The sequence below is a fragment of the Sceloporus occidentalis genome, unplaced genomic scaffold, assembly GCF_023333645.1.
Source record: "Sceloporus occidentalis isolate IW3139 unplaced genomic scaffold, rSceOcc1.0.p SCAF_311, whole genome shotgun sequence".
Taxonomy (NCBI): Eukaryota; Metazoa; Chordata; class Lepidosauria; order Squamata; family Phrynosomatidae; genus Sceloporus; species Sceloporus occidentalis.
The window spans coordinates 566,508-582,237 of record NW_028317291.1 but is presented as its reverse complement, the minus strand read 5'-3'; the positions used below and the strand labels follow the sequence as shown (position 1 = coordinate 582,237).

The following is a 15,730-nucleotide window of genomic DNA, read 5'->3' as shown; positions in this document are numbered from 1 at the left end:
TTGAAGATTGTTTTAGTACAGGTTCTGTAAATTCAGTACAGAAGATCAAGATTACAAAAGCAAAAGTGGTGATTACTTTTCGTAGTGAAATGAGAAAAGGCTCCTTCGTAGCCAAATATATCTAAAACACAACCTAGTTGGAAATTAGGGTGACCGGGACACGATTTGTAGATATCGCTAAAAAGCACTTGTAAAGTTCTGTCCATTAGGTTAGAAATCTTTTTTTTGTTTTTTTGTTGAAGCCCTGATTTCCACGTGAAAACAAAAATAAAACGGGTGAAAAGTGGTGCTAGTGCCCATAAGGGCCACAGTAGCCACCAGATCCCCTAGGTCTTTGCGGCAGGAGCGACCACCTTCCTTCCTCCCCTGCCAAAAGACCTCTGGGGTGGTCAGATTTTCTTGTATGTTCAATTGTTAGGGATATTAATGAGACAAAATAGGCAAAACCAATATTTCGTCACACACACAAAATAACGACGCTACCAAACATTGCAGTACCACATCCACAATATTAATTTAAGGAGATACCCTATATTTTATCGCCGATCCTAAATTCTTTCAGATCGCCGAAAATTATAATTCAAATTAGATAGATATCGCCACGATAGTCAATCAAAAATATTTATTTATTGTGAATACAATTTATAAAATCTATGTATGAGTCACACAGTGCATAATATAAAACACAACGTTCTTAAAACATGTCAAAAATGAATCAATTCAAATACAATATATTATCGATAGTTATCAATATGAATTAGTACTTTATGAGTCTAACACACAATTTCCAGTCCACTCAGCAACCAAAAATTGATGATAATCAGGGCAGTAATAAAAATATCACTATCTCTCTAATATTAGTTCAACTAATATAACAAATTAAAAATAATTTAATTGTGTCTAAGAGTATTAATGAAATTCATAATAGATGCAAATAATGTCAAACTTCATCTATAGCTAAAAATACCTTTTCATTATTGTTATTATCACGGGTTATAAGCTGCAGTCTCACAAGCCGCCATATACAATAATGCAATATATTATTTCCCAGAAACAGGGAATTCTATATGAAGAAGACAAAATTCATCTCTATTCAGAATAATAAAACAATTATATTTACCACCACTTGTTGCTGTTGTCCAACTGGTCCTTGTAGAAATTAATCCAGGTTCATTGGCAAGAAATTAAGTGGAAAAGAATATAACTTTCTACCAGTTATATAGGTTAGAACTCAAAGTAACTCCAAGAGTGAAATATGGTGCCAGAATCTTAAGATTCCAATTCTCTGGGGTAAATTTGGTGAATAAGTCCGTCCTTTTCCTTCTTCTTTTTTTTAAATTATCCAAGACATAAGCTTAAAAGCAGAGCTTATTATCATAGCCTCCACCTCTTGATTGGAATTCTCCAATCATAACGGTGGGTTTTACCCATTAAAATTAGGATTTCTACTCATATTTACACCGTTGTAATTTCTTAATTTACCTGTGAGAGACGCTCTGGTCTAAGAATTAACTTAAAACCATTACATATGTGTTTGGAATTTATCCTTGGTCACCCTAATCGCCAGGTGTTACCTCCTAGATAGTAACTCAGGCCATGGTAGTCTTACGACGTATCCCCCATTCCAAGTTACATTTCTAAAGATATGCAGCGTCTACTCCTTAACTTTCTCATGGAAGATAACATTAATTGTATCATACATACTGAAACATCTCTATACATGAATACTTCTTTGTTCTCAATTATAGAAAGAACAAGGACAAAAAAAAAAAAAATCATCACTACATGATTAAGTAAAATAAAATGGCTCTGACTCCATTTTGTGTTCATGTAAAGTACAGAATATATGGAATACATGTTTTCTATCATAAAATATCTGACAAATGCAAGGGTAAAGTCTATTGGAAAGTCATCTAAGAGAAGGCGTAGCAAAAAAAAGCGCTGCTCAAGGGCTCAGCCTTTTAGCTTAAGAAAGCTGGGACTTGTAAAAGGGGAAAAAAACAAATGTGGGGAAGGTCCAGATGTGCAAGTGTGCAGAGAAAGTTGTGTGCACCCAGATACTGGACTAATCTCGGTATAAAACACTTTGGGCCTTCAGACCGTTTCTGCATTAAGGCTTGATTAAGGATTAAGCTTTCCCCTGCCATATGTACTCACTTGATCTTAGCCAAAAGGCAGAGACGCGGTAAAAAAGTTTCTAAAGCACACTACAGGTAACCAATATGTGACAATTATTTGTTCAGGGAAAACGTGGCCAAAGTTACCCTACTCTTGCTGCCTATATCTACTTACCTCTTGAGGGAACAGCAGTTAATGTGTTTCTTTCACACATTTTTTTTTTTACTCACATATCAAGAAAAGTACCCACATACAGGAAATTTAAAAGTGGTATTTTATTTACTTTTAAATACTTTTTACTAAAATTCATAAAAAAAATGAACAGTGAGGATCAGTAAAACTGAAATAGAATGTAAACCCTTCTCCTCTCTTTTCTCTTTCCTGTGTAGATGAGTCTGCAACCACCAAAATAATTGAAACCCATGTTTTCACAGTTATCATGGATCGTCGTCAAAGACAGGAAATTCACTATAATAAAGTGACAATAAACCATAGAAAAAGGTTTGTTATGAGCAACCCAGTATCAGTTATTAAACTTAAACCTTATTAACCCTTGTTCTGAAGCAGTCTCGGTTATAGGTGTTGGAACCGATATAAAAAACCGCAAGCAGGAAATATCCATTTAAGTAGGTGAGACAATGGTGATTTGTGCCCTATTTAAGGTTAAACTTGCTGAATACCTTGATGTATATTGAAAGATAAATATAATATAAAGTTCCCTCTTTGAGGGTCATCATGGTTATTAATAAGAAGAACTTTTTGGTTTTGTATTTTTGTTAAAGCTAGCCCCAAGCAAATCATCTGCGTGACAAATTATTTGGAATGTAGCAGGAATAGTGTAGGTGGATCCTCATGGATGCATTGATGGAGAATTGATTTTCTAGCTGCTGCAATTAAGTCTCAATTTAGTTTTATTTCCCCTATAGGAGACATCAATTTTGAATAAGCCAATTTTGACGCAGATGCTTTTCATACAATGCATTATAGAATAAATATTTCTTCCACACCAAACTCTTCCAACCATGTCCTTATGGGCTTTGCTTTCTGCATTGGGGCACAGTCATGATGGAATAGAAAAGGGCCTCCCCTAAACTGTTCCCACAAAGTTGAAAGTAGGGCTGCAATAACTAATCGATAAAATCGATAATGAAAATGCTCTGAAGAATCGTTTTATAATCCTTCATTCAGTATGACTCACAGCAGCAGTTACTACTTACAGTCCTTCCCTGCAGTCACCGACACTCTGATGACTGACCCCGCCCCTTTCTTTCTCCCACTCCCTCCCTGCTGTCACACTGACAATTGGCCCTGCCCATTTCCTATAGCATCCACATGGCTAAGACACTCATCTAACTGTGAGTATAAAATTTATATTTGGGCTGCTGAAAGTTAGGGGAGGTGTGGGTTAATGGGGTGTTTAGGGTTAACTTAGGGGCAGTTGTGCTTGATGGGGTCTTTAGGGTTAATTTAGGGGCAGTTTAATAAGGTTAACTTGGTGCAGTAAGAGGTAAAGGGGGTAAACTAAGGGGAATCTAAATCCTGGGGGCAGTGAAGATTAATCCTGTATTTATAAAAGTATTGTGTCATTGTGATGTGAACGAGTCTGTGAATCTATGAGGGCACTATGGGATATCTGGGGGGGTATAAGGCATACCTGTGGAGGACGGAGTGACATATCTGGGGGTATAATGCATACTGGGGTATAAGGCATATCAGGGGGCACAGTGGCATATCAGGGTGTATAAGGCATATAGGGGATATAAGGCATATGTGGGGAGGGCGGAGTGCCAAATCTAGGGTTGTGTGGCATATCTGGGAGTATAAGGCATATAGGGTATATAAGGCATATGTCTGGGAGGCAATGTGGCGTATCTGGGTATAAGGCATATCAGGGGGCACAGTGGCATATCTGGGAGAGATGGAGTGGCATATCAGGGGGTATAAGGCATATGTGGGGAGGGTGGAGTGGCATATCTGGGAGGCAGTGTGGCATATCTGGGGGTATGTGGCATATCTGGGAGGCAGTGTGGCAAGCCTGGGCTCAAATGTGCATAACTTGGGGGGGGGGCAGGTTGGGAAATAAAAACAAAAAAATGCATTTTATCAAATTTTTTTTTATTCTGCTGTTTGTTTTTAACATCCTGTTTGTTTATTAAATTATTTTAAATAAATGAAAAGTTTACATTCATTTTTTTATCCAATCAATCTGAAAAAATGTTGAGGAGGGCCCTGCTTAAACGAGCTTACAGTCTAAAAGAATGAGATCAGTTTGTCAAGCGAGGAAGTGTAAAGAGAGAACAGAAGGGGTCCTAGAACAGAGCCTTGGGGTACCCCACTTGAGAGAGGGAGGGGAGGGGGAAGTGTTACTGGAGACGGAGACGCTGAAGGTACGACCAGAGAGGTAGGAAGTGAACCAGGAGAGAGCAGTGTCACAGAGGCCGAGATCATGAAGCATTTGAAGGAGAAGAGGGTAGTCCACAGTGTCAAAAGCAGCAGAAAGGTCTAATAGTATTAACATGGAGTAGTGGCCCTTAGATTTAGCAGTGAGTAAGTCATTTGTAACTTTAGTAAGGGCGGTCTCAGTAGAGTGTCGAGGGTGAAAACCAGGTTGAAGAGGGTCAAGCAGGCAGTTGGAATCCAGAAACTGGATTGAGTATAAACAATTCTTTCAAGAAGCTTGGAGGTGAAAGGAAGTAGAGAGATGGGACGGTAATTGGAGACATCAGTCGGGTCAAGGGAGGACTTTTTCAAGATAGGAGCAATGGTAGCATGCTTGAAGGAGGATGGGCCAGATCCAGTAGTGAGGGAGTGGTTGAAGATATGAGCTAGAGTAGGGACAAGGGTAGATGAATGAGACTGGGTGAGATGGGAAGGGATCGGGTCAAGGGGGCATGTGGTTGGACAAGAGTTAAAAACAAAAGAGCATGTACATCCTCCTCAGTGACAGCAGAGAAATTAGTTAACGTAGTGAAGGGAGAAGAGGTCCGTGGGTAGTCAGAGGGAGGGTGAGGGCAGGGTGGTGACTGTGCAGATATGTCAGTTTGAAATTTATCATTGAAGTATGTGGAAAAGTCAGATGCATTAAGGTTAGTGGATAGGATAGTAGGGATCGGTCGAAGAAGGGAATTGAAAGTATTAAAGAGTCGTTTAGGTTTGTGAGAACAGGGAGGAGACGAGGGAGGTGAAATAGGTTTCTTTAGCAAGGTTGAGAGCAGAGTTGTAGGAACGTAGCATTAATTTATAGTGCAGAAAGTCAGACATGGAATTAGACTTTCGCCAACTACGTTTAGCAGTGTGGGAACATCGACATAGGTGTCGGGTTACAGTCGTGTGCCAGGGTTGGAAGCACAAATGTCGTGAGGAGCGAGTAGAAACTGATGCTACATGCTTAAGAGCAGATGTGAGAGTGGAGTTAGAGACAGAGGTAGCGTTGTTAGGGCACGTCATGTTTGAGACAGGAGAGAGGAGAGGGAGTAAATTGATTGAGAAGTTCTGAAGGTTAATAGAGCTAAGGTCTCTGGTTAGGTGGGGTTGGGGTGCAAGGGAGTGAGTAGGAGGCAAGGTTAGAGAGCAGGAAAGGAAATGGTAGTCAGAGAGGGGAAAAGGGGAATTAGAAAGGTTAGTGAGAGAGCACATGCTAGAAAAAATAAGGTCCAGGGTGTGACCATCATCATGAGGAGGGGAGTTAATATGTTGTGTGAGATCAAAAGAGGAGGTAATATTTTGAAGCCATGGGACTTAATGGGGTGTCAACTGGGATGTTGAAATCCCAAAGGACAACAGAAGAAATATCAGAAGAGAGGAAGCCATGAGGAGAAGTGATCAAGAAAGATGTTAGCCGGGCCAGGGGGCGGTATATAACAGCAATACGTATGGAGATGGGATGAAATAGTCGGATAGCATGGACTTCGAATGAAGAGAAAGAGAATGATGGGGCAGAGGGAATAGGTTGAAAAGTACAAGTAGGGGAGAGTAGGAAGCCTACCCTTCCTGTCATCTGGTCTGGGAGTGTGAGTGAGGTGTATTCCAGCACAACAGTGAAATTGCCACCTACAATCACATAAGACGCAGGAGAATCATAGATTTTAGCCAATGAAGTGCAATACAACCGTTTATCAGAATCATTGAAAAGGGTGCTGTAAATTAAATTGTTAAACACCTCCTCTAGACTTTACCTTCAAGGGTACCTTTAGTATCAGAACGCCAAAGGGTTTCCTGAAGGAACATAACTTGGGCTTTAAGTTGATATAGGACTCTTTTCCTTTTATTTGGGGAATTTAGACGATTAACATTCCATGTAATAAATGATAATCTATCATGTGTATACACAGTAGGTGTTGGTTGAATTAATGGTCGAATTCTCCTCAGAAAGATTTCTTTATTTAGATCATGCGCATAATCGAAACAAGGCACACAACAAACATAAGTCGAAGCGTTGTCTGAATACATGTTAATAGTAAATGGTTTATATAGCATCTATATCTATTCCTAGTAATATATTCTGATTGGTCTATTTCAAGCAGCTAACGCCTCTTGGCACAACGTCAAGAAAAGCATATACTTGACCTTTTGCACAGTTTCGAGAGAAGCATATTCTAGGCGTTTTGGCGCAATTTCAAGGATAGCATAATATATATATTTCTCTCTCTCTCTCTCTCTATATATATATATATATATATATATATATATATATATATATATATATATATATATATATATATATATATATAATCTCATAGACTGGACGTTTCCTGTTTTTGTGTTCCTGTCAGCAATAATATTTCTGATAACAAGCATTTTTAACATAAACATTTTTCTAACAGTAGGAGATATAATATTAAGGGGGATATGTTATCCTCAGCCTAAACATGAGTGAATCCTATGTTCCATCAGACGTACCTGTTCAATGGGTGATCTTTTGATTGGTAAAGGTCTAATGCTCTCGGAAGCCAACGCTGAATATTTTTCAATAACTGGTATGGTTTCACCGATTCAGGTAGGTTTAAATCCTCAGATTGTTGGAAAAGATGGGCAATTTGGAAAACAAAGACTATACTGTATTGTTACAGATCGGTAAGTAACTTGTTCCTGTAGTTGGGATACCGCATCTTTTGATTCTTATTTGAGTCTTATTTCCAGAAGTTGCGCATGAAATAGGGGCTAAAGTACTTTGAAGATTGAGATTTAGCAGGAGATTGGTTTGATTTGAGAGTGGTCTTCTGTTGGGATTTTTCAATGTAATTATCTATAGCTGCAGCATATTAGTATAAGAGGGCATCATTAGGCAATCTCAAGGAGCTCTGTTGATACCGCCCCGGAAGTCCAGCATGTTATTTTCTGATCTTGTGCAACTTAATTTAGAAGCTTTTTGTTCTCGTAACTTTGCAGCATTTAAATTGTTCTACATCTACATATTCATATATGTCCATACAGATTGATTCTTTATAAAAACACACACAGTACACATATTCATGTAGGGTAGCTACTTTTATTACAGACATAATTTCCATTTTAAGAAAAATCAACATATTGTGTACATAAATAGAATATATGCTTTTTAAGGTGGATGTAATCATGGATTGTATGAAAAGTGCCAGTGAATAATTTCTGCATAAAGAGCTGTTTCCAAGAGTTTCAAGATTGTCAAACCTCTGAATCGATCGCAGGTTAAAATCATAACTGGTTTTCAATAAATGCAATAGAAATCAAACAATGCACATTTTCTTTGGTTCTAGAGAACAGCAGTACTTATTTGCTGGCAAAAGGCATAAAAAAATATACTAGAAAAAATACCAAGGCTCTGGAAATGCTTGCATATATCACCAGATTAATGTATTCTAGCCTGATACTTGTTTCTCTCAATTGATGTATAATCCCTAGATTATAAAGACTGGCATAAACATGTCACAACCAGTAGAAGCACAGCATTATTAATATTAAGGAACACACTCCAAAAGGAAAACCCGCTGAGGGCAGTAAGGGACACTATAGTGTATGATTTGTTTACAAAATTTCTTTTCTCTGTGTAGCTTAAATTCGTTTAAGCAGAGACTTATACCTTCCACTCATTCTTCATCATGACAACAAAGTAAGCATCACTGTCTATAGAGGCACTGACTCCGCTATAATAATTCAGGAATTCTTCCTCTGTCACCTGCAGGAAAACATAAAGGGGGAATATTAAAAAAAGGAGAAAATGGACACTTGTTCTGAAGGGCAGTTATTAAGCGGTTTGTACACTGCCGGATTTTTGTTCTCTACAGATGTCAGTTCTAGGGGGTGCCAAACCATTCAGCTCAATTCTCTATTTATATTTTTTTAACCTTAAGATCACGGGGTACTGGGGAGGCACCTTTTAGCGAGTTGTATCATCGTTTGATTCTCTTAGTTGCCAAGATGTTGCTTCTTTTCTGCTGAATGTGGGATAAGCAAGGCTTGTGCTTGCACAGCATTCAGGTATCTAAACCATTCACACAGACAGAGGGGCCAAGATATGGAAAGCAAGGCAGAGTTTTAACTACCTTGCAATCCTTCCTTTTTGATAACCCAGCCATGGGCGTAGGAAACCCCTACGGCCCTGGGGGGGGGGTCTTCATTATCGGTCCCCCTCCCGTTCCTATGCCCATGAACCCAGCTATATGAAATAGTTGCATCATTTGATTTATTCTATGACGTTTGGATAGAAATGTAGACAACAAAAGGACAATCAGAATTGTCCTATACCAAGAATTAGACTATACGAAAAGTACCACTGTTTTGCACCTCTAAGGGTAGTTCAAATATTATTGATTAGAAATTAGCTTTACATTATATTTATTTTATATAAAGCTGATATTCGCTTTACATATATATATTTTTTTTTAAACTTTATTTAACTTTTCATGTTTTATGATAAAATGTTAACTAATGGACCTAGTTTTCCATTGTCTATTGTTCCCAATATAATTGTCTCAGGGACTAGTCATATAGCATCAGAGAAATGCCCTGTTTTTTTCAGGAAAATTTGCTTGGGCTAATAATGAAGTTGTAAAAAGTGCTCCACACCTGCCCATCCTTGTTATTGGATGAATCAAAGTTGTCCAGAAAACTCTGGAACACCTGCTTCTCATTCCACTCTCCGTTCCTGTATTTCTGGTGACACTTAGGGTTGTAGACGCCCTTGAGATCTTCAATGGTGATCACCCCATCTCCTGTCCTGTCCATTTTACTGAAGGCATCCAGTATGACCTGTCTTCGGCAATTTGACATTGGGGGCTGTAAGACATATAAAGGGTGTAAATATATAAATGACAGTGAAAAGAAAAAAAGTCAGTACGCTAAACTAATCTCAGGCTCAAATAATACAAATGTGTAATACGAGGCCTACCAAACAGGCATGAGCATGCTGCAAATACAGTGTATTGGCTGCCTGCGCTTCACACCCCAATAAAGTTGGCAACAAATATATAAACATAATATAAATGAGAGGTTTTGGTTTTATGAATTGGCCAAAGCATAATTGGGGATTAATCTAGCCTTGGTGCAGTATTAATCTAAATTTTATTAAAGACAGGAGGCGAGTATTTTGCATAACCTTCTTTACTGAATAACCTCCAGCAAAGGAGTTAACAACCATCATAAAAGAACCAATCAAAACAGACATGACTCTATATCAGTCCCAACATCTAGCAACTCCTCCTCTTTCTTTGCGGTGACGCCGAACAGGAAGGGCAAGCCACCGAACAGCCGGAGATAGGAACAGCAACCGCAGAACCAACAGGAAATCCGCCGGTAAACAGGACCTTGGATCCGGAATACTCAAAGAGTTGCAGAACGGCCTGGAAAATAGAAGCAAAGTGACAATACCAGGCACAAAATAGACATCCCCAACAGAACCGTAAAACACAGCGGAGCAGGGACAACTCGAGACATTCCCCCCAAAACAAATAGGGAGGGCATAGAAAGGGGGGGAAAATACTCGCCTCCTGTCTTTAATAAAATTTAGATTAATACTGCACCAAGGCTAGAGTAATCCCCAATTTTACAGCAAGACAGGAGGCTTCATATTTTGCAATTTTAACGCCGCAACAGAGCGCAGGAAGCATGCGGCTGAGGGCGAAAATAAAAGGTACGAAAAGTGGACTCCCGGGACCAATCTGCAGCCGAAAGAACATCGGACAGAGAACTCCCGAGAGACAAAGCCGCCGAGGCGGCCGCACCCCGAACCGAATGAGCCCCAAACGAAGGCTCAACTCCAGCCAGGCCAAGGATCCATCTAATCCACCTGGCCAAAGTCGGAGAAGAAACAGGACGAAACAGCCGGACATAGGAAATAAATAGCGGACCCGAGGAAGAGCTACGGAAGGGACGAGACGCGCAAAGGTAAGCCTTAACAGACTGAGCAACGCTAAGTCTAGGTCTATCGGGGAAGTAAGGGTACGACACAGAGACCGAATTAGACTTAGTCCGACGCGAAACGGAGACGGAAACCCCGACCGGTGAAAAGGAAAAAGAGTCCACGTCAAAAGCCCGGACATCGGAAACCCGACGAAAGGAAACCAGACATAACAACAGAGCGGTCTTAGCGGAAAGCTGACGTAAAGACAAGCGGGAATTATCTGGCCATGCCTCAAGGAAGTCTAGAACTCTCGAGACATCCCAAAAGGCGGAATAGCACGCCGAAGGGGGACGAGAAATACGGATCCCTCGGAGGAGGCGACACACAGAGGGATCCTTACCGACGCCTAGACCAGCAACGGGAACGTGGGCTGCAGAGATAGCCGACCGGAACAAATTCATGGACCGGTAAGACTTACCCTGAGAATAAAGGTGCGCAAAAAAATTAAGTACAGCTACTACAGGAGCCGTAACGGGATCGAAATTGTGTTCCAAACACCAGCGACACCACACACCCCAGGCCAGGAGATAGGACTTCCGAGTTCCAGGGGCCCAAGAGCCCCAAAGCAATTCCCTAGCCGCTGCCGATAGGCCCGGCACATTCCAGGATCCCCTGAAACCAGCCAAGCCACTAGTGCCAGGCGGTCCTGAAGAATCAGGGGATGAGGGTTCCCCTCCGGGTCCAGGATCAGGTCCGGAGAGGAGGGGAGGAGAAGAGGGTCCTCGCAGGACAACTCCAGCAGCAACGGGAACCACGGCTGAGTCCTCCAAAACGGAGTGATCACAAGAACCGTAACCCCCTGCCTGGATAGGCAGTGGAGCGTGCGCAGAATCATGGAGAAAGGAGGAAACGCATAAGCGCCCAGAGGGGGCCAGGACTGGAGGAAGGCGTCCGCCGCCAGGGAGAGAGGGTCCGGAAGCCAGCTGAAGAAATCTTCCGTCTGGCGGTTCATCCTGGAGGCAAAGAGGTCCAGGTGAAAAGGACCCCGGGAGTGATCCAGGGACAGAAACACCCCCCGAAGAAGACCCCAGTCGCTGGCATCCCTCCAATGGCGCGAAAACCAATCCGCCACTAAATTGTCTTTGCGGGCAGGTACTCCGCCCGAATGGACAGGTGATTGTCCAGACAATACTGATAGAGCTCTTTGGTGAGCTCCGTCAGGAGTCGAGACCTTGTGCCTCCAAGCCGGTTGATGTACCGAACCGCGGACACATTGTCCATGCGGAGGACAAGGGAACAATGAGTGACAGCCTTGGTAAAGCTGCGGACGGCAAAAGAACCCGCTATGAGTTCCAAACAATTTATGTGGAGACCGCGTTCGTCGTCTGACCAGAGACCCCCCGTCGCCGTGTCGTTGCACACCGCACCCCAGCCAAGCAGGCTGGCGTCCGACTCTAGGACGAGATCTGGAGCCGAGCCAAAAATGGCCCGGCCATTCCAGGCGTCCATGTGGGAGAGCCACCAGCGAAGCTCCAGCCGTGCCTCGTCGGAAAGGGGAACGAAAAGGTCGTAGGAACCCGACGCCCGAAGATGCCGAGTCTTCAACCTCTGAAGGGACCGGGAAATATGGCCTGAATGGAGGCCGATAAAAGACCTACGACACGCGCCAGTGACCTGAGGGAGACAGATGGAGAACGAAGAATTTTCCGAATCTCCTTTTTGATAGCCAGAACCTTGTCCCGTGGCAAGCGGAGCATTGCCGCAACAGAATCCACGTTGAATACAAGGAACTGGATGGACTGAGTAGGGACGAGGACCGACTTGGTCTCGTTGATGATAAACCCGAGGTCCTGCAATAGCCGGACTGCCAGGGTCGTGTCCCGAATGAGAGAGTCTTTGTCGGGAGCCATGAGGAGCAAATCGTCCAGATAGACGATGCACCGAACGCCGCGAGCGCGAATGAACTCCATGACCGGCTTCAGAAGCTTCGTGAAGCACCACGGAGCTGAGCTGAGGCCGAACGGGAGACAGGTAAATTGCCAGAGGAGGTCCTTCCAACGAAACTGGAGATACCTCCTGTGTTCTGAGTGGACCGGAACCGTCAGATAAGCGTCTTTTAAATCCAACCGCCTGAACCAATCGTTCTCGCGGAGTAGATCCCGCAAAAGATGGATACCCTCCATCTTGAAGTGACGGTAAACTACTAGAGTGTTCAGGGAACGGAGATTTATAACGGGGCGGAACTCCCCGGACTTTGTCACCAGAAAGATATTGCTGATGAAACAAGGAGGGCCTAGCAGAAGAAAACAGCACCATAGTAATGAAATAAAAGGCTAAACAGAAATAAAACGGTATGAATAGAAAAAACCAAAGGAAAAGGCCTAACCCAAAAGAATATAATATATATGAGAAAACAATAATAACTTATAATGAATATCTTAAAAAATAAGATAAAGACTGTAATTGGAAATTGCTCACCTGGAGGTCAAGCAGCAAAGAAAGAGGAGGAGTTGCTAGATGTTGGGACTGATATAGAGTTATGTCTGTTTTGATTGGTTCTTTTATGATGGTTGTTAACTCCTTTGCTGCTGGAGGTTATTCAGTAAAGAAGGTTATGCAAAATATGAAGCCTCCTGTCTTGCTGTAAAATTAAGCTCACCCGCCATGTCAAGGCACACTCTCAATAGCGTGAGAACCTACTCTCACCTCCTACATAGTGGGCACACAAAGCAGTTTATACTGCTACCAAAACCTTATTAATGTGTTGGGGGAGGTGCAATTAAACCTCCTCCCAATTAACCCCTGGACAACAAGCTGCAACCAGACTGATGAGGAGCCAACAACCTCAAATATGTGCAAACAGGGAAAAAGAAGAAAGCTAGCATTAAATTCCTTTCCTCAACCCCCAATTCATTGTACCCACCGAACTAACCTAACCCAACCGGATATCCTGAAACTGGTGATCAAAGTGATAACATGACTTAGCCCAGCTCCCATTGGTTACAACAAGACTACCTTGGTTGTGTGGCAAATCCATGCACTGGGAACCAGCTGGTAACATAAAAGATGCACGCCCTGTAATGTTTTAAATAGGATGTACTATTATATCCTAGTGGTCATTGTAGCCACTTTTTCCAAATGCAGTAACGTGCCCTAAGACCCCAAAAGGTTAAAAGGAAGTAATGTTATTCCTCCTTCTTAGGTACCCTTGACGGCCACAGTTTAATACATGGTAATCCAAATCCCATGATCTATCAGAGTGGCACATAGGGGGTCAAAAGGCATATCATGGGGCACAGTGGCATATAGAGGGTATAAGGCATTTCTGGGGCAGATGTGCATAACTGGGGGGGCAGGTTGGAAAATAGAAGGAAATAAAACCAAAATATTTTTCTCAATCATAGCTTTTATTAAAAAAAATAGTTTACATGAATTAACATTTACTGGTAAAACCTTTTTCCTATAGGGTCGTCTTATATTAAGGCTTTTTCTTTTTTTCCTAAATTAATATTCAGATTTGGGGGGTCGTCTTATAATCGAGCAAATATGGTAATAAAGGTTAAATGTGACTTTGAAGTTACTGATCCCATTTCTCTCAAGTATGAAGGTTCTGCTCTCATTTGGTCCACTTAGGTCACTTATGATCTGTGTGAATTCAGTTAACACTTATCAATAATACATTTAAATTAAGCTATTTACTCCACATACAACATATAATTTTCTCTTACCCTAACGGAGTTCAGGAACTCATCAAAGTTAATAGTACCATTTCCATTTGTGTCAAACCGTTGGAAGATTTCCTGCACCTCTTCGGGCTGTAGGAATAATCCATATGTCTGGAGACCCTTGGAGAGTTCCTCTAGGTCCAGACCGTTACTCCTGTTATCATCCATGATTCTAAAAGCCCTGAGAGGGCAGAAAAAATTCAAAGATGGGAGTATGTGAGAAAAAAAACTGTAAAAAATAAAAAGGGGTGAGAGGTGACTGTCCCTAGGTTGCTTAAAAATCAATAATTAAGACCACCAGGTACATTTTATAATTCCATAAATGGCCAATGTTCCTGGGCTCAGGGTTCTAGCTCAGCCTGGCATCATGCTGTACCAAAGTTGGCTTGCTCAGCTCTAGCTGCTAAATATCTATTTATACAGCACCTTCATTCAATGGCCGTATTTTCCTGGCCTTGACTTAGGTATGCATTTGCTGTTTATCAGTGCATCTCACATAAGGAAAAAACAGAATCAATGATTGTTCACTACTCATTCATTAGCTTTGGCAACAAACAAAAATTAAACTATTCTCTGCTTACATTTTTAACACAAAAACAGTTACTTAATAGACTGAACATCAACAGTAATATAGGGGAAAGGAAAGCAAAGCTCACATGGTGACTATACCTGAATACTCTACACAGATACATAGACCATGTTGCATCTTATTTTGCTTACCTTCCCAGGCCTTTAATTCCAGATGCCCCTCTAGCAAGGCACTGAAGCCTCAGCTTCTCCACGGGGTCCTGGCAGAGTGGATACTTGCGCCGAGCTTTGGTCATCATGTCTCTCTCCAGCTGAGATATTCCAGCCATGCTCTCTGGCTACAACACAAGACAAAGGGAGTAGAGAACACGCAAAAGCAACTTGCTGATTTTGTACTCAGGTTATGGGAAGTGGAACAGGTAACAATGTTTAAGCACAGTAATTGATGATAGCCTGATAGCTATGATTATTATTTATGTAGCTCCAATGAAATGCACAGCTCTAAATCAACAAATAATGGGTATAACAGAGTCAGTTTGCAAACCAAATGGAAACTGTCCACAACCCTAGAGTGCTTTTTGATAAGCACAAGGGTCGATCTAAGCCCCAGCCATCTGTCTGTGGTGACTAAATCAAGGTGGCACTATTCAGGAACATAGTCTTCCTCATGAGACATTTGTATAGTAACAGCAGCACCTAGGCCAGTCAAATTAATGGAACACAAATCCTTGTGTGCCTCTTTCCTCCCCAATGTCCCCATTTTCTAAATGTTTGGAGTTCATCAGCCATCAAGTCACAGTAATGTTTAGATTAAAGAGCGATGCACAAATTAAATTGTGTTAATACACAATAATTGCATTAAAAACACATTTCTTAAATGGAAAACATGGGGGCAGATCAGAGAGTATTCGTACCTGGGGTGCCATTTGGTCTAGGGCCAGTCCTCATAAGCACTAATAGCACAGTAGTGTGGTGTTATCACTTATTGATTCTTTCCAGACCCAAGAAGGGCTCAAATTATTGAGTAGAAGTCACCGAGGTA

The 15,730-nt window shown here is 41.6% G+C and overlaps 1 protein-coding gene across 1 annotated transcript; it reads right to left on the bottom strand.

Moving 5' to 3' along the window:
• Positions 1-8,170: 8,170 nt before the first annotated feature.
• On the bottom strand, positions 8,171-15,017 carry LOC149274919 (calcyphosin-like protein). The gene is made up of 4 exons (XM_089505123.1): positions 14,881-15,017; positions 14,164-14,341; positions 9,163-9,372; positions 8,171-8,272 (listed from the first exon to the last, which is right to left on the bottom strand). The coding sequence occupies exons 1-4, from the start codon at positions 15,015-15,017 to the stop codon at positions 8,171-8,173; spliced, it is 627 nt and encodes a 208-aa protein (XP_089361249.1).
• Between the last annotated feature and the right edge of the window lie 713 nt (positions 15,018-15,730).